Source organism: Rhinatrema bivittatum, chromosome 4 (genome assembly GCF_901001135.1).
Source record: "Rhinatrema bivittatum chromosome 4, aRhiBiv1.1, whole genome shotgun sequence".
Lineage (NCBI taxonomy): Eukaryota > Metazoa > Chordata > Amphibia > Gymnophiona > Rhinatrematidae > Rhinatrema > Rhinatrema bivittatum.
Window position 1 is genome coordinate 444,943,623 of NC_042618.1, and position 19,613 is coordinate 444,963,235.

General features: G+C 47.3%; 1 protein-coding gene across 1 annotated transcript in view; it reads left to right on the top strand.

Moving 5' to 3' along the window:
* EEA1 (early endosome antigen 1) overlaps positions 1–19,613 on the top strand; it is a 372,360-nt gene that overhangs the window by 287,989 nt on the left and 64,758 nt on the right. The window contains 4 exon segments of the mRNA XM_029601632.1: positions 1,194–1,284; positions 1,286–1,525; positions 2,617–2,718; positions 8,943–9,137. Coding sequence (XP_029457492.1) covers positions 1,194–1,284; positions 1,286–1,525; positions 2,617–2,718; positions 8,943–9,137 — 628 coding nt within the window.

The following is a 19,613-nucleotide window of genomic DNA, read 5'->3' on the forward strand; positions in this document are numbered from 1 at the left end:
TGTGTGTTTCAGCAAGCACAATAAGGAGATACTTGAACAAAAATGGGTTGATTGGTAGAATTGCCAGAAAAAAGCTATTGCTGCACAAATGCCACAAAACAGTCCGCTTAGAATTGCCAAACAGCACCTAGAGAAGCCTCAAAACTTCTGGAACAAAATAATTTAGAGTGATGAGAGCAAAATTGAATTTTATGATCAGAAAAATAAACGCTAATTTTGGAGAGGAGTCAATAAGCCTATGAAGAGAAGCACATCATCCCTACTATAAAGTATGGAGGTGGATCTCTGCTGTTTTGGCGGGGGTATGAGCTACAGCAGTACAGGGAATTGTCAAAATTGATGGCAGGATGAATGCAGCATTTTATTAGAAAATATTGGAGGAGAATTTGCATTCATCAGCCAGAAAGCTACACATGGAGCACAGTTACACTTTCCAGCTGCGATGGACTGGCCCAATGTTTTGAAATAGATTCCAGGATTGCCAGCCGCTTACTCTTTATCCCCCTCAATGTTACTGTGAATACATGTATGGAGATTATTTCCTACCCCGTTGAAGATTCTCCTGATCTGTTTCCGTCCCTCCCAGTGCAGCCTGTTGCGGAACACTGCCCGTGTCAGGAGACCTACAATGTTGTAACTGTTAATACCTTTTTTTTCTTGACTTTTTGAAGACTGTCAGCTGGATAATTTGTGTTTACCTAATAAATCACCATTTGGCTACGTCAAGTAAGACTCTTGTGCCTGTAGATGGTACATGATTTTTGATGCACCCCCCTTTTTTATTGGTTTATCCTTTTGGTGTGTCTTTTGTTTCTCCAACCTGTTTGGTGGTCTTTAGCATTTTAAGTAAACATGAATGATCAGACAAAACCCTCTTTTTTTATTGGTTCTTAAAATGCTACACATCTTAGATATTATGCCAGGGGTATGAAAACGTATAAGCATAACTGTACTTCCTAATTGCAATTGTTAGTACTGGGGAGGGAGAAGGCTGAGGGCGTGTGCTCAAGAAGAGCATTAAAAAGCCCCTTTTTTTTTTTTTTTTAAAGTATTCTGTGGATTTTGTTACTCTTCCCCCACTAGCTGGAGTATGGATGAAAACCAGATTCAGAATGCTATATAAGAAGCTTGGAACTAGAATTAGGACAAAGTAAATGTTTCCTTTAGCAAAGCTCTGATTTGTATTTACACAGAGTGACAAATACTAAATTGGAGCTACAAAGCAAGTCTGATGCTCTGGAACAGGCAAAGGAAAAGTGTTCACAGGGAGAAAAGGAAAAAAATCACTCTGAAACAAGATCTTGAGAAATTAAATCAACATGTAAAGGAACAGAAGAAAGAAACAGATGGTAAGATCCAAACAATAGCAGCAGATCTGCAGAAAGTCATAATGGAGAAGGACTCCTTACTTAAAGAACTCACAGATACCAAAGACAAATTATCAAAGACGGCAAACTCCTTGAAGGAGACGCAGGATGCGCTAGAAAGAGAAAAAAAGAAAGGAAAAACTGCTTTAGAAGAAGTGGTGAGTTGCACTCTGTGTCACTGGGGGGATTCAGAGGGAAGATGTGAATAGCGCATAAGGCAGTGGGAGTCTGAGAAGACGAGCATCCATTTATTTTATGTATACAACTTTTATATACCGTGTCACAGAATACAGAATTCTATCTGTACGGTTTACATAATATATAAAAACAGTTGAAAACAGATATAAATACATAAAATTTCAAAATAAAAACTGATAATTAAAAACTAGACATTAAAAGAAGAAAAGTTAAGAAAAATAAAACTCATCAGGTAGTTGCTGTGCTAGCTAATTAACATTCTTTAGGTTCAATTCCAAAGGCCTGCTGGAAACACCATGTTTTTAGATCTTACATTTTTTCAGATTATCCTGAAGTCTGAGATGGAGAGGCAAGGTGTTCCACAATTTTGGCCCTGCAACCGAAATTGCTCTCTCCATGTTCTCTCAAAATATATTTGACAACCCTCCCACTTGGGATAGATTTAAAATTCTTTATTTCACATTGTATTAATGTTTTATTTTTTTTATTATTTATTTTTTTTAATATTCCACCTTTTGTGATTGGTCGGCTGTTTTAAAGCAAATTACATTCAGGATTATTACCCTACACCCTAGTTTCTCTAAAAGAAAGAAACTGTGCAGTACCTCAAGCTGCAGTGTCTGATATGTAATAGTTCTCATAAAAAGACCAACAAAACAGGAGGGTAGGCTGTCTAAAAAAAGCCGTGAGAGCAACAAAATGGATTAGACGCCAAGGAATGTCCAATTAGAAACGTTTATTTAAGGAGCCGTGTTTTTATTAATGGTGAACCTGACTCAGGCCGAGTTTCGCCCCCACATTGTTGAGTCATATTTGTTGTTTGTGTATTTTAGCCCCTGAGGCAGCCCCAATGTGGGGGCGAAACTCAGCCTGAGTCGGGCTCACCGTTAATAAGAACATGTCTCCTTAAATAAAAGTTTCTAATCGGACATTCCTTGGCATCTAATCCATTTTATAGTTCTCATAATATACATTTTCAATTAATCTTTAAGATTTTTGTAACAGTTGGTTTCCAGAAGCAAGTAACAATTAAATGTTCCTAAATGTTTAGGAAAAATCATGCCAAGAGGTTAAACGTCAGCTCCAAATACAGACTGACTTATCAGCTAAGGAACTGCAAGGATTAAAAAGCTCTCTGGAGAAAAAAGATGGGGTAATGTATCTTTCTTAAAAATTGCAAAATAAAAGGATGAAATGTCAGTTTTTCAGTCATTTAGTGGCTTGCTTATTTACACATTTATCTGCAATATCCAATGTTCTTTGCACATTAAAGCTAAAACATTCACTCAGGGCTTGCTGCAGACCACATACCTAGTTACTTGGAGGATTTCAGCAATATAACACACCTAAGATGGAAACAATTCATATATAGGTTAGGACTAGAGTTTTGCCATAATTGGAGAGGTGGGGGAAGAATTACAACCTGATTCCTCAAACCTTGCAAAATCCTGCATGTCTGCCACTCACGCCAAGGAACCTTTGATAGAAATCTGAAGTTGAGCTGCTTTGGACTTCATTGGCTCCATTTCTACCAGATTGGCTGAAAAATGTCCATTCCGTGTTCGTACCCAGATCAGTCCAGAATCCTGAGTTTTGCTTCCTTTCCAGCAGTTGGAAGAGAAATTTTCACAGCCATTGGCACATAACCAGATGTAGCACCTGCAGTTCTTCAGTATTTCTCTGTCTCCAGCAGATGGAGAAGGTGCAAAACCTGCAGTTCTGAACCTTTAAAAAAAAAAAAAAAAAAAAATTTTTTTTTTTTTTGTTCTTTCATAGAAGATTTCTCCCAGGGAAGTTGGCAGGTCCTGGTGGAACCATCCCTTCTGGTTGTAGAGATGGACGAGCAGGGGTTGGGGACCCTAATTTGCTCTGGACCAGTTTGGAGGTGAAAGCTGGTGGTCCAGTTCTCTCACCTATTGGAGCTCTGCGAGAAGCTTGGCCCATTCCTCAGATAAGAATGCTCTTTTATTATTTTCCTGTACTTTATAAATTTTAGCTTCAAAAAACAAAAAAAATTAAGGCACTTCTCTGGTCTCGCTGGCGGTGCAGTGAGGCAGCTTTGGGAGGTAGACTTATTTTTCTCTCCAGCTCTACCCGTGGTCGCTTGTTCCCCAACACGGGTGCTTGCTTCACGGGCGGTGCAGTGTTCGCTATGCCGAAGGAGGTTCATTGCTCAGAGTTTAGAAAGAGCTCCATCCGCCTCTCCCTAGCTTGCCTCTGTTCCCAATGCCTCCCTGGAGGGGTGTGCACATCAGAAGGGGCTCTGGCGTCTTTGTAGCACCGGTCTGGGGGACTGAAGACTGCACTGCATGAGGCTGTTGATTCGTTCCTGCTGGGTGCGGGTATGGTGGCCATTTCACAGACCTTTGTAGCTCAAACCCAGCGTGCAGCAGGGGGAGGGGATGTCCCGCCCATGCTTTCTCCGGCCGATGTCAGCACCAATGAGGCCAGAGGGCCCATGCGGGGCAATCGGAGGAGGACTCAGATCCTCTGGCAGAAGATTCTGAGAGTTTTATTATGTTTTCTCCAGAGTTTGTAGTGTTAATGCATAAAGCATTGTTGGCTCGCAAGGCTGTGGGCCAGCCCTCTCGTAAGCATCTAAGAAAAGGCCTAAGGTGTCCAGGACCTTGGAGGCCATGAGGCTTCAGAGAGACAATCCATGGTAAGGGCTGCTGGCGATGCTTCCTCAGAGGATTCTGAGAGAGGGTTGTCCCTGGGAGCTGGCTCTCTGGGCACTGATATGGATCAGCAGGGTCCGGTCGAGGAACCAGGTCCTTGCCCGGCGTTGGAAGATGATGATCCCAAGGTGATTTGCCTATTTCAGGAGGAGAAGCTGGGTCCCCTGATTCCACATGTTCTGGCGGAGCTAGGCATAGCAGTCCCTCGGGAGGATGTGGACCCAGTTATGGCAGGCTTACGGGGTCCAGCCAAGACTTTTCCTTTTCATAGTTTGGTGAAGCAGTTGATGGTTAGGGAGTGGGATACTCTGGAGATTGGCCTTAAAGTGAGCCGGACAAGCTGTATCCCTTGCTCGAGAACACTCTGGAGTTCTTGTGGGTTCCGAAGGTGGATACCTCTATCTCGGCAGTCACGAAGAGAACGACCATTCCGGTTGCGGGGGCTGCAGCACTGAAGGATATACAAGATAAGCTTGAAGTGCCACTTAAAAAGATTTTTTGAGGTGTCAGCACTGAGTATTTGGGCTGCTGTTTGAAGCAGTTTTATGCTTCGTGTGTCGCCACGCTGGATGCAGCAGTTACAGGAAAGCAAGGATCTGTTGCCCTCTGAGTCTCAGCAGGCAGAGCATCTGGAGGCCGCAGTCGCTTATAGCGTAGACGCCTTGTATGATCTCATCCGAACTTCTTCCAGAACGATGATGTCCGCAGTCTCAGCCAGGAGACTTTTATAACTGCAGAATTGGTCAGCCAACGTTTCTTCTAAAGCCCAGCTTGGAACCTTGCCTTTTAAGGGCAAATTCCTTTTTGTTGAGGATCTGGAGCAGCTTATAAAGCTTCTGGGTGAGAATAAAGTGCACAGATTGCTGGAAGACAAGCCCAAGGGGCCTAGGGGATCTTTCCTGGGCCGATCTCTGTATCAGGCCCAGAGGCCCTTTAGTCAGTGCAAAGCTCCAACGACTGGCCAAAGGCAAGCCTTGGGGAGGTCGCAGTCCTGGAACTAGTCCTTTTGAGCCCATAGAGCAGGCAGGGAAAGCTCCAGTCAAGGCTCTGGCAGAGCTAAGCCCTCACAATGAAGGAAGGTGGGCTCAGTCCTAGTAATAGGGAGAAGTCTGGCTCAATTTTATAAGGAGTGGGCCAAGATCACATCAAACCGGTGGATTCTAAGTGTGATAGAACAAGATTATGCTTTAGAGTTTGCGCGGCCCCTCCGAAGACTCTTTATGGTATCTCCCTGTGCCCCGGAAGAGAAGCGGGTTGTACTTCAAACTCTCGACTGTCTGTGAATGTTAGGAGCCATAGTTCCTGTTCCTCAACTCGTGCGAGGGAAGGGTCATTATTCCATTTATTTTGAGGTTCCCAAAAAGGAAGGGACATTCCAGCCAATTCTCGACCTGAAGAAGGTGAATCGGGCTCTTAAGATCCCTCGTTTTCAGATGGAAACTTTACGTTCTGTCATCGCGGCGGTGTGAAGAGGGGAGTTCTTGGCTTCCTTGGATCTGACGGAGGCATATCTGTATATCTGGATCCGCTCGGACCATCAAAGTTTTCTACGGTTCATGGTCCTAGGGAGGCATTTTAAATTTTGCGCCCTTCTGTTCAGTTTGGTGATGACGCAGATCTTCACCAAGATAATGGTGATGGTGGCGGCTGCCCTCAGAAGGGAGGGCATACTGGTGCACCCGTATCTGGATAACTGGCTGATACGAGCGAAGTCACAAGACCTATGCAAGCAAGAGGTGGAGTTGGTGATCCACTGCTAGACTTCTTTGGGATGGTTGGTGAACTTTTCCAAGAGCCATCTTCTCCCCTCACAAGTCTTGAGCTGTCTGGATGCGTGCTTTGATATCCACGTGGGGAAGATGTTTCTCACAGAGGAGTGGATGATCAAGTTACAGTCCCAAGTTTGAAGTCTTTTGCAGGCCAGGGCACTCAGGGTCTGGGAATACCTACAAGTCCTCAGCTCCATGGCCTCTACTTTGGAACTTGCCCCTTGGGTGTTTGCTCATATGTGACCTCTGCAGCAGGCATTACTACGATGGGACCCAGTGTCTGAGCAGTTTTATCTTCCTCTACCGCTTACAGACTCCGCCAGGTCCAGTCTGTCATGGTGGCTATCTCCTTACCGTTTGAGCCGTGGAATGGACTTGGAGGTGCCACAATGGATAGTGGTCACAACTGATGCCAGTCTTTCTGGTTGGGGAGCGATGTGTCAGTTCTAGTCGGTACAAAGACAATGGTCGGTGGAGGAGGCATCGTGGTCCATCAATCATCTAGAGACTAGAGCGGTATGGTTAGCCGTCCAGGCATGTGTACGTCTTTTACACAATCACCTAGTCCAGGTCCTGAACGACAATGCCATGATGGTAGCTTTCATCAACCGTCAGGAGGGTACCAGAAGTCTAGTGGTAGCTCAGGAGGCGGAGGTGCTCATGTCTTGGGCGGAGCAGCATCTGTCCTTGATAGTGGCCTCTCATATAGTGGGAGCCGAGAATGTGCAAGCCGATTTTCTCAGGTATCAGTGGTTGGACCCCAGAGAATGGGAGTTGTTGGAAGAGGCGATGCTTCTTATTAATTGCAGATGGGGCGTTCCTCGTATGGATCTCATGGCGACTCAACGTAATGCCAAAGCTCCTCATTTCTTCAGTCGCAGAAGGGAGCGTGCAGCAGAAGGGGTCGATGCCCTGGTTCTTCCTTCGCCGAGCGACATCCTTCTTGTATGTGTTTCCACCTTGGCCTCTGGTGGGCAAGGTTCTGAGGAGAATAGAGATTCATCCGGGATGGGTGATCTGGTGACTCCAGAGTGGCCCCAGAAATCTTGGTTTACAGATCTGGTCAATCTAACAGTGGATGGTCTGAGGCTGGGGCATCTTCCAAACCTGCTATGTCAGGGACCTATCTTTTCCGATCAGGCAGCTCGCTTTTGTGTAGCGGCTTGACTTTTGAGAGGTAGAATTTAAGAAAGAAGGGATATCTGGAGGGTGTTATTGCTACTCTGCTGCAGGCTCAAAAAACTTCCACTTCTTTGACATATGTCAGAATGTGGAGGGTTTTTGAATCTTGGTGCACTGACCAAAGGATCGATCCTAGGCGGGTGTCAGTGGCCCAGATTCTAACCTTTCTGCAGAAAGGGCTAACGAAAGGTTTATCATATAGCTCCCTGAGAGTGCAAGTCTCGGCCCTGGGTGGTTTTTAAGAAAAGATTCATGGAAGGCCCCTAGCGGCACATCCGGATGTCATGCATGTTCTCAAAGGATGAAGCATTTACACCCTCCTGTTCATCCAGTGTGTCTGTCTTAGAGCCTTAATTTGGTCCTCAGGGGCTTGTGTACAGCACCATTTGAGCCTCTTAAGAGGGCTACCTTAAACTATCTCAATTTGAAGGTAGTGTTCTTAGTAGCTATTTGTTTGGCCAGAAGGGATTCCGAGCTTCAAGGCATGTCATGCAGAGAGCCTTTCCTACGCATCTCAGATTTGGGGGTATCGTTAAGGACGGTCCCATCTTTTTTGCCAAAGGTGGTTTTGGCGTAAGTCAGTCAGTGGAACTTCCAGCTTTTCTGAATCTGGAAGTTGGTGTGCCACATGCAAAAGAATTGATGTCTGGATGTCAGAAGGGTTTTGTTGCGGTATTTAGAGGTCACTAACAGTTTCAGGTTGTTGACTCAGCTTTTTGTGCTATGGAGTGGTGCAAGAAAGGGTCATAAAGCGTCAAAAGCCACGATTGCACGTTGCTTGAAGGAGGCTATTGGTTCCGCATACATTTGTTGGGGTCATCCTGTCCCAGAGGGGTTAAGGCTCATTCTACTTTGTACCCGGTGTCGTCCTGGGCAAATGTCAGCTAATGTCACTGCAAGAGATTTACAGGGTTGCTGCTTGGAAGTCTTTACATACCTTTGTCAAACACTACTGATTGGACATTAGGCTTCAGACCTTGGCAATTTCAGTGCAAGTGTACTCTGAGCGGGATTCTCTCAGTCCCACTCCAGTTAGGGAAGCTTCGGTACATTCCAGGAGTCTGGACTGATCTGGGTACGTACAGGGAAAGGAAAATTGGTTCTTACCTGCTAATTTTCATTCCTGTAGTACCACAGATCAGTTCAGAGTCCTGCTTGGTGGTGGAGAGGAGATTTGGAGAGTCTGCTCAGTCTGTCCTGCTTTTTGTCTTGGCTGCAGAATAGCACAGGTTTCTGATCGCTCCTTGAAGTTTTTTATTGAGGTCCATTGTTGTAAGTTGGCTTTCTCTTTTCCCTGCTCGTTCAGAGGATATTGTTTGCTTAAATTTGTTAGAGGTATTGCTATCTGAGCTTGGGTACATAGCAATACTGAAGGTCTGCAGGTGCTATGTCTGGTTATGTGCCAGTGGCTGTGAAAAGTTCTCTGTCCCCATCTGCTGGAAGGGGAGGCAAAACCCAGGACTCTGGACTGATCTGTGGTACTACAGGAATGAAAATTAGCAGATAAAAACCAATTTTCCTATGGATTTCACCAGGTTTCTGTTAAATATTAAGCAGGCTGAAATCTGCTTTGGTTGACTTAAACAATTCACTCACTTATACTTAGAACTAACTGATAATTGTGAATGGCACAAAATAAGAGCAAAGCTTAATTGGAAAATTAAAGTGTAGCCTGGTAGTTGATGGCTACTCGTGTTAAAAATATCGCTCTGTATTCATTTTGTCTGTTTAATTTTTATCTAAATCAGATGTCGAAACAGTTGACTTCAGAACTTGATACTTTACGGGGAGAAGTAGTGAAGGTGCAGAATACTCTAAAAGAGAAAGAAAAGCACGAACAGCAGCTGCAGATGGAGTTAAATGGGCTCAGACAGTCTTCTGATCAGGAGAAGAAGCAACAGGAAACCCAGTTGAGAGAAATGCAAGCCACCCTTTCGCATAAGGTAATCCTTGGGTCTGTGTTAATTCTTATGGGGTTTCTGAATAGCTACTTTCCAGAAGTAATTCTGTTAGTTGTTGCATCACGCATGTATATGTAGTGTACTTGTTAGAATGAACTGAATTGAAAGAAGAAAACATTTGAAAAAGCATGTAGAATAAAATCAGAAATGTATGCGGACCACATTTTAGACTGAGGTTCTATAAAACACTAATAGTGGTTTCAAGGGCTATAAATATAAAACCTATTTTTCTAACTTCTAGGGTCTGTCTCTCTGTTTACTTTGGTCACCAACCCTGCCTCTGGGCTTTCCTCTTTAGACTCCATGTTCGTGACTAGTTAGAAAATGCAAGGAATAGCTGAGTAGTGCAAGTGATTTTAAAGAAAGGAACATTCTTCCCCACTCCTTCTTTTTTTCTCCCTTGACTGAATTGGATGTTAAGGGAACCCCCAAAAAAGAGAGTGTAATTGCATGACAATGTCAGAAAGCAAGTTTTACGACTCCATCAGCTGGATGCTTACATTATCTGTGTCTGAACTTGCTCTTTTGGGAATGGAAGAATGGGGGTAGATAAATGTCTGTGTGAATGGTGGTGGTGGTGGTGGGGGGGGGGGGCATTCAGTGGGTAAGGATGTAGGTCAGAAAGTATATGAAGGTGTTGGGGGTTGTTTAGCCTTCGCCCTGGACTTCTGTTTACTAATTAGATACAGATGTTCTCAGTGTTGGTGGGGTATATGGTGATGGGTGAGGTGCATGTATGTATGTGGTGGTGAGTTGGTTTGGGGTTGTGAGTGGTCGAGGAGGGTGCATGTACTTCCCCCTTGCGCTCTCCATGTTTCACCCTCCTACCCCCACCCCATCTTACTTCTACTCACCTGTGTGGGAATGGTATGGATGTGTAAGTGATTATTAGGAAGTGAGTGTAGTGTTTGGGGGGGGGGGGGGTCACATCCATTTTCCACCCACCATTCTCCTCCCCTGTGTGTGTGTGTGGATGCACTACCCCCCCCCCCCCCCCAATGTGGTGTTAAATACTAAATCGGCTTGAAGGCGCTGCCCCATGAACACAAAGGTACCATACAAAATTTAGTAGAAACAAATTTACGTTTATTATTGCAAATCAATAAGCAATGCATGTACCTTTGGGAGCGACATAGTCGCAGTTCTCTCTGCAGAGAAGCACTACTATGTGGTTCACTGTTTTTTATAGGTAAAACATACAATAGTCCCTAATAGGGATTCATGAATGGGCGTACCACGTATTAAGTTTCTTGTGTCAAAACAAGATTTATTTTATTTATTTATTTATTTATTTATTTATTTAAAGTCTCTTCTATACCGATAGCCGTTCGCACATCGTATCGGTTTACATAAAACAAATAACTTTGGGCAGGGCCCTTACAAGTAACAGTCGAAAACAAGTAACAAATGAAAAGTAATGGGGAAAGGTGTGATAATTAGAGAAGTTTTAAGGATGGGAACTAAATAAGGGGTATCATATGCAATACAGTAACAGTAACAATAGATAAAACTGATTGGCATAATAATAAATAAATAAATACAACTATAATATAATAACTACAATGTACAGTGTTTTTAAAGCATTCTTAATTCTAAATTAAACCTAAGTTCCCTGTACGTACCAGGATCAGTCCAGACTGCTGGGTTATGCCTCCCTTCCAGCAGATGGAGTCAGAGAGAAACTGAAAAGCACCTCCCACATAACCCGGGGTGCCACCTGTGATCCCTCAGTATTTTCTCTGACTCCAGCAGATTGAGGCATAACCTGCAGTCCTGATTTGTTTTCCCTGGGGCCGTGCCCCATCAGGTTTGAACACCTTAAAAAAAAAAAAAAAAAAAAATTAAATAAATAATACAGCTTTCAGAGCCTTTGACTGGATCATTAAAAAAAAAAAAAAAACTGGGAAAAGCAATTTTCTGATTTTTATTCTCTCATTCATTTTGCTGAAGCAGCCAGCCAGAAGCAGGCAAGGCAGGGCATTGTCCTGTCACTACTTCCCAGAGTGTTTTCAAGTCTGGCCCGGTGAGAAGAGGGGGAGGATTTACCGGTAGGCCGGTCACTCTCCCCCTCCCTCAGAGACTCTTTCATTCCTCTGACCCCCGCCCCCAGCGCCATTCCCTGTGGGCTGAGTTCTTTAAAAAAAAAAAAAAAAGCACGCAGATTTTTACTTTGTTGTTCGATTGCGATTTCCTACCTCAGCAGCGCCTGCCAGCACTCTCCCGGGCCTTCGGAGGGGGTGGAGCTTCCACCCGGCTGCAAACTATGCCTAGGGGGATGGCGTGTAGCTCCTGTGGAGAAGCCAGGGCTCCGGCTCTCCTGAGAAGGCCTCTGCTCCCAGTGTCTCCCTGGGGGCGAGCGGCCTTCGCAGCGCAGTGACTCAGCACGGGGGACGGCCATTTCGCGATGCAGGAAATTGCGCAGCGCGCACGAGGTGGAGGGGCAGAGGCCTGGCTCACTCCCAGTTAGCATGGGAGCAGCGGCCATTTTGTCCACCTCAGACGGGGACGCTGATGGCTCGAAGGAGGGAGAGGATCTCCCTCCTCCGCTGTCCCCACCGCACAGGCCACGCGGCTTGCCGGCCGACCCAGCACCCCCTCCGTTTAAGCCCTCGGGGGGGGGGGGGCGGCCCTTAAAGCGACAGCATCCTTTTTCATCAAAATTTATATTGCTGTTGATTAAGCATTTCTGGAGGCGGAAACTGAGTGGGATGCCCAGTCTTCCAGCCCAGCAGAGTACCCGAGGGACTCCAGGAGCCAAGGAAAGGTGGATTCCTGCTTTCCTCCCCTTCTCCCGGGGGAGGTAGGTTGCCTGATAGGTTGCCTGACCCGGTGGATCCAGGTTTTCAGGATCCTTCCACCCTTGCTATGGACGATAAGGGGGACAACATCACCCAGGTGGGGGGTGACGACCCCCAGGTTCTCCGTCTGTTCCATAGGGAAGAACTGGACCATTTGATTTTACATGTGCTGCAGGAGCTGGAACTTCCCCTGTCTCAGGAATCATCGGATTTATCTATGGGGGATTCAGCTTTAGCGGGGCTCCGTGCCCCACTGCAGAAGTTCCCTTTCCACCTGAAGCTTTCACAGATTGTGTCCCATGAGTGGCAGGCCCCGGAGGCCTCCTTGAGGGTCACCTGATCCATGGAAAAATTATACCCACTTCCTGCTGAGTCGCTTGACCTCCTTAAGGTTCCAAAAGTGGACTCAGCAGTCACGGCCATAGCCAGGCATACTACTATTCCGGTGACTGGAGGCACTGCGCTTAAAGACCTACAGGATAGGAAGTTGGAAGTGTTGCTTAAGCGTATATTTGAAGTATCCGCCTTGGGGATACGGGCAGCTGTATGTAGTAGCCTTATGCAGCGGGCTTTACTTCGATGGGGTCAGCAAATGTTGACGGCCCAAGACCTTCCCCCTGGGGAGGCTGAACAGGCGGCCCGAATGGAATCAGCCGTCACCTATACGGCAGATGCCCTTTATGATCTTCTGCGTACTTCGGCATGCAATATGTCTTCGGCGGTATCAGCGCGTCACCTGTTGTGGCTCTGGAACTGGTCCGCGAATGCTTCATCTAAATCCCAACTAGGGTCCTTCCCTTTTCGGGGTAAGTTGTTGTTTGGTGATGAGCTGGCACAACTCATCAAGGCCTTGGGTGACAACAAGGTGTATAAACTGCCAGAGGACAAACCCAGGGCGGCCCGCTCCCCGGGTAGCTACAGGGGCCGTTTCAGGGGACAGCGTAATTTTCGATCTGGTAGGGGTGCTTCGGGCTATACCCCTAGACAATCAGCTTTGAGTGCACAGTCTTGGTCGTCTTCCTTTCGAAGCAGGCGGCCTCAGCGTACCGGGACCCATGCCTTCGCACACAACAGCAAGCCTGCACAATGAAGGGACGCCGACCCAATCCTCCATACCGAACATCGGGGGTCGGCTGTCCCAGTTTTACGAGGAATGGGTCAAAATTACTTCAGACCAGTTGGTACTAGATATTATAAGTCATAGTTACGCTTTGGATTTTGCTTGTCCCCTCCGGGATCTTTTCCTGGTGTCCCCTTGCGGGTCTCCGCAGAAGCAACAGGTGGTCCTTCAGACCCTAGTTCGGTTGAAGGCTCTGGGAGCCATTGCGCCAGTTCCTCCATCGGAGCGCTGGACCGATCGCTATTCCATCTATTTTGTGGTACCCAAGAAGGATGGGACCTTTCGCCCGATTTTAGACCTCAAACAGGTCAACAAGGCCTTGCGGGTGCCTCGCTTTCGATGGAAACATTGCGGTCGGTCATTGCGGCGGTCCACAAAGGAGAGTTTTTGGCTTCTTTGGATCTGACGGAGGCATATCTTCACATAGGGATCCAAGAACACCATCAGCGGTTTCTCAGATTCATGATCATGGAGCAACACTATCAGTTTTGTGCCCTACCCTTTGGGCTAGCGACTGCTTCTCGCGTATTCACAAAAGTGCTGGTGGTGGTGGCGACGAGCTTACGACGGGAAGGAATTCTAGTGCATCTGTACCTGGACGATTGGCTCATTCGAGCAAAATCGGAGGAACTCTGCCGGGAGCGGTCCGTTTGGTTGTGTGTCAACTACAGTCTCTGGGCTGGGTTGTCAACTATGCCAAGAGCCAGTTGATCCCAACCCAGGTGATAGAGTTCTTGGGGGCTCGATTCAATACGTTTGCAGGCAGAGTCTCCTTACCCCTTGATCGCATGGACAGGTTGATGTCCCAGGTGCAGCATCTGCTGTCGCTCCCCTCCCCAGTGGTGTGGGATTATTTGCAGGTTCTTGGGTTTATGGCACCTACCCTGGAGCTAGTTCCTTGGGCCTTCACGCATCTGAGGCCTTTACAGAGGGCGCTGCTCTTGCGTTGGGATCCCAAATCGGAAGAGTACCAGATCCCCTTGCTACTACTCGAACCTGCCAGATCCAGTCTGGCCTGGTGGCTCAATCCGGATCACTTGCTGAAGGGGCTGAACCTCGAACCCCCAATGGGTAGTGGTAACGACCGATGCCAGCCTCTCCGGTTGGGGAGCAGTGTGCCAGTCGAGGTCGGCTCAGGGTCTTTGGACTCCATTTCAGGCACAGTGGTCCATCAACAGGTTGGAGACCAGAGCGGTCCGACTAGCTCTTCAACACTTCTTACCAATGTTACGCAACAGAGCGGTACGGATTCTTTCCGACAATGCGACCGCAGTGGCCTATATAAACAGACAAGGAGGCACCAGAAGTTGTCCCGTGTCCGACGAGGCCGACAAGCTGATGAGCTGGGCAGAGCGCCACCTGGACCAGATTGTGGCGTCTCACATCGCCGGGGTCAACAACGTTCAGGCGGACTTCCTCAGCCGGCAACAATTGGATCCCGGGGAATGGGAACTGTTGGGGGAAGCGATGAGAATATCAAGACGATGGGGGACCCCCCACCTGGACCTGATGGCGACTCGTTGGAACGCAAAGGCGGCTCGCTTCTTCAGTCGCAGGCGAGACCATGGGTCCGAAGGAGTGGATGCTCTGGTTCTTCCTTGGCTGCCGCACTTCCTTCTCTGTGTTTCCTCCATGGCCGCTGATCGGAAAGGTATTACATCGCATAGAGCCTCACCAGGGTCCAGTGATTCTAGTGGCCCCCGAGTGGGCTCGAAGGCCATGGTTCGCCGATCTGATCAACCTAGCGGTGGACGGTCCGTTACATTTCAGTCACCTGCCCAACCTGCTAAGGCAGGGTCCAGTATTTTTAAGAGCAGGCAGATCGATTCTGTCTAGCGGCCTGGCTTATGAAAGGAGGCGGTTAAGAAGAAAGGGTTACTCGGAGGCAGTTATTTCTACTTTTCTGAGAGCCAGGAAAACTTCTACGTCGCTTACCTACGTTCGGGTTTGGAAAGTCTTTGATTCCTGGTGCCGTGGGTTCAGCTTGTCCCCATGACGGGCCACTAACGTTCACATCCTGTCGTTTTTACAAGTCGGGTTACGGAAGGGTCTGTCTTACAGTTCGCTCCGAGTTCAGGTTTCGACCTTGGGCAGTCTCCATGGTAAAATTGATGATATTTCCATTGCGGCTCACCCAGATGTGATACAGTTTATGAAGGGGGCCAAGCACTTGAAACCTCCGGAGCGAGCAGTTTGTCCATCCTGGAGTTTAAATTTGGTTCTCCGTTCTCTATGTGGGTCACCTTTTGAGCCCTTGAAGCGAGTGACTCTCAAAGACTTGACGCTTAAAGCGGTGTTTCTCGTGGCTATCTGTTCAGCTCGGCGGGTTTCAGAGCTTCAAGCCTTGTCCTGTCGAGCCTTTTCTGCGCATTTCTGATTCGGGTATCTCTCTTCGCATAGTACCCTCCTTTCTGCCCAAGGTAGTCTCGGCTTTTCATGTCAACCAATCAGTCGAGTTACTGGCATTTTCTGATGAGGATAAGGATCTAAGGAGGTTGGATGTCCGTAGCGTCCTATTGCGATATTTGGAGGTTACTAATCCATTTCGATTGTCGGATCACCTCTTCGTTTTGTGGAGCGGTCCTAAGAAAGGGGCTCAGGCTTCTAAGACTACTATCGCCCGATGGTTGAAGGAAGCTATTGCTTCCGCTTACATATGTTGCGGGCGCCCAGTGCCGGAAGGTCTTAAGGCTCATTCTCTTCGATCTCAGGCGGCTTGATGGGCAGAAAGCCAGTGTCTCTCGCAACAAGAGATTTGTCGGGCGGCCACGTGGAAATCCTTGCACACATTTGCTAAACATTACCGGTTAGATGTGAGGAATCTGAGGGTGGATTCCTTTGGCGGCAGTGTGCTTCGCGCGGGACTCTCCAGGTCCCACCCCATTTAGGACAGCTTGGTACTGGACTGATCCTGGTACGTACAGGGAAAGGAAAATTAGTTCTTACCTGTTAATTTTCGTTCCTGTAGTACCAAGGATCAGTCCAAACGCCCGCCCGTACACAGGAGAGTCTAGTCAGCTGTTCATATTTTCTTGACAGGTTGTGACGCAAGTCAGTTTTCTTTCGGCAGAGCCACCTTCGGTTACATTGTTCTTTTGACAAGTTTATGCTCGTTCTACCTTTTGCGCAGGATTAGTTTTAACTTGATCTAGTCACTGGTTGCTAAAGTGTGTTTACGCGTAATGTTCTACATATATCAAACAAAATTTTTGTAGCAACAGCCATTCATTCTGCTTTGATATCCATAATACTGAGGGATCGCAGGTGGCACCCTGGGTTATGTGGGAGGTGCTTTTCAGTTTCTCTCTGACTCCATCTGCTGGAAGGGAGGCATAACCCAGCAGTCTGGACTGATCCTTGGTACTACAGGAACGAAAATTAACAGGTAAGAACTAATTTTCCTTTCCCTGAGCCCAATTGAGGCCCACTTGCCTGATGTTCATGTCAATCTTCTATTAGTCCTTTGTCCTGTCAGATTTTCATCCTCAGGGAGGTTTCCCCAAGACTCTGGTTTCGCTGGTACCAATTAGTGGAAACAGCCTGTGAGATTCTAACCTTTTCCTTTAGCTTTTCTGTGATCCCATGATCTTCCATCATAAGTTTTTGACATGTCATCTGCAGCTGTCCAGATGTCTCCTGTAGTTTCTCCAAATCAGGGTCAATAGATTTCAGATTTCAGGGTCACCAAGATTTCAGAGCCGTCTTACAATCACTAATATTCATCAGCTTTAACTACTGTAACTCACTCCTGACAGGGCTACCTAAAACGACATTAAGACCACTACAATTACTGCAGAATGCCGCAGCAAAAGAAAACATGACCACATCACCCCTGTGCTAAACAGTCTACACTGGCTTCCTGTAGAAAAAAGAATTGAATTCAAAACACAATATACACAAAACACAATATACACAATATACAACGTCGAAAGCACCGCCCTAAACAACATCATACAGATACACAGATCACATCGCATTACAAGAACCACCAGTAAATTACAACTTGATGTTCCATCAATATACGCCAAACTATCCAATGTAAGAAATAGGGCTATCTCCATAGCCGGTCCCTCTCTCTGGAACTCACTACCAGAGTACCTAAGCTCACAAAATAGCACCAAAACAATTAAAAAAGAACTCAAAACATGGTTTTTCAGGCAAGCTTTCAAAGACTGAATTGGATAATCATACTCGACATAAATACTGACTGCCAAATAATACCACTGATGAGTCTAATATGGATGATGGTTATCTTGCTATTATTATTCAAAAGTTGACACTCAATTTTCATTCTCATGCCTAATTACGATTTCAAGACTTATTCACAAGCTTTATTACGACTTCATTTTACCTTCCCCAGCAGTCCAAAACTTGTATGACGATGTTATATATGATGTTCTATATCTGGTTATCTTGTTATTCCTATATTGTAATAGATTGTGTTATAGCTGTTGTTTCTCAAAGTGTAATATATTGTTTGACCTGTAAACCGGAGTGAAGGCATTTAGCTAAACTTCGGTATATAAAAACTTTTAAATAAATAAAAATAAAGCAGTTAAGGTTACCCCCGGCCATCCCTCCCCTGGAGCCTTTTTCCACAGAATTTATTCTGCTGATGCATGGGGCTTATTTGGCAAGGCTCAGCCAGCACCAGGAAGCGACTTTGGCTCCCCCTCCTCCTAAAGTGGTCAGTCTGGGGGAACTCCCAGACGTGGCAGGGGGGCCTTGGGGATCGGTACTGTCACGGCCCGCTACAGCACCAGTATTTCTGGCCCTGCTGTTTCAGTGGCCCCTTCAGGATCCTCTAGGGTTCAGCCGGTTGCCCATCCCAACCAGTCCTGATCCTCCATCCCCGACGGACCCTGCAGTGGACCTTGATCTAGATGACCTGCCCTCGGCGCAAGTCGAAGGGGATGTTCCTCGGGTTCTACACCTTTTCCAGAGCGATGAGATGGTTCCGCTTATCTCACATGTCCTGGCCGGATTAGATATTGAGGCCCCCCAGAAAGCTCCTGCTGCCAGAACTGCACCGAAGAGAGGGGATCCCGTCTACCAGGGCTCAAGCCAACTTCGAAGACTTTCCTTTTCATCCTATGCTCCTCCAATTGCTGTCTAGGGTGTGGGAGACTACGGAGGCCTCTCTGCGGGTTGGCAGAGTGATGGACAGACTGTATCCACTCCCCGAGGAATCCCTGGAACTACTTAAGGTACCGAAGGTGGATGCGTCTGTATCCGCAGTCACGGCTAGGACACCTATTCCAGTGACTTGAGGAGCAGCCCTCAGGGATTTGCTTGACCGCAAACATGAGGTGTATTTGAAGAGAGTGTTTGAGGCGTCCGCCTTGGGAGTTCGGGCTGCTGTTTGTAGCTTCTAGATGCAGCATGCATGACTCCAGTGGGTCCAACAACTACTCGGGACTCTGGACCTGCCTCCAGGGTAGGCACAACAGGCGGAAAGGCTAGAAGCCGTCATATGGCGCGGATGCGCTGTATGATCTTCTCCAGGTGCTGGCCAGATCTATGGTTTCCGTAGTCTTAGCTTGGCGCCTCCTCTGGCTCAGGACCTGGTCCATGGATTCCTCCTCCTAGTCTCAACTCTGCTTCCTTTCCTTCAAGGGTAAGTTGTTGTTTGGAGAGGAGATGGAGCAACGTAAGTTGCTCGGGGAGCATAAGGTTCTTAAGTTACCGGAAGATCATCCTCATAGATCCAGAACGTATAGCTCCGCGCAGAATCGTTTCAGAGGACAACAGCGCTTCCGCCAGGTGTGGCCAGTGTCCCACAGGCCTCCCTCATCTAGATCGCAGTCCTGGTCTCATTCCTTTCAGGGATGAAGATCAGCCCGAGACACCCTCGCCCAAGGGACTGCCACTATATCTTCACAATGAAACATTACCGGCCCACTCTTCGATTCCCCGGATAGGAGGACGCCTGTCACTCTTCTACGAGGAGTGGGTCACAATCACCTCACACCAGGGCATCCTGGATATTCTACAGCGCGGTTACGCTTTAGAATTTGCTCGACCTCTCAGAGACAGGTTTGTCTTTTCTCCGTGCGGACTAAGGAAACAGAGCGCAGTACGTCAGACACTAGACCGCCTCCTGGATCTGGGAGCCATTCTTCCGGTGCCACTATCAGAATAAGGACTCGGCCATTACTCCATCTACTTTGTAGCCCCCAAGCAAGAAGGCTCCTTCCGGCCGATCCTGGATCTCAAGATGGTCAACAGGACGCTCAAGATACCACACCTCAGGATGGAAACTCTGCGCTCAGGGATTGCTGCGGTGCACCGGGGAGAGTTCCTGGCGTCCTTGGTCTTGACGGAGGCTTATCTTCATATCCCCATCCTGAAGGAGCATCAGCGCCTCCTTCGCTTCAAGATTTTGGGGTAGCACTTCCAGTTCCAGGCCCTGCCATGGTAGTGGTGGTGGCGGCCCGGAAGAAGGAATGGATCCTGGTCCTTCGACTTTCTGGGAGCTTATTTTGACATCAAAGTAGGCACAGGCTCTCTTCGTCTAGAGCGGGCCCAATCGCTCCTTGC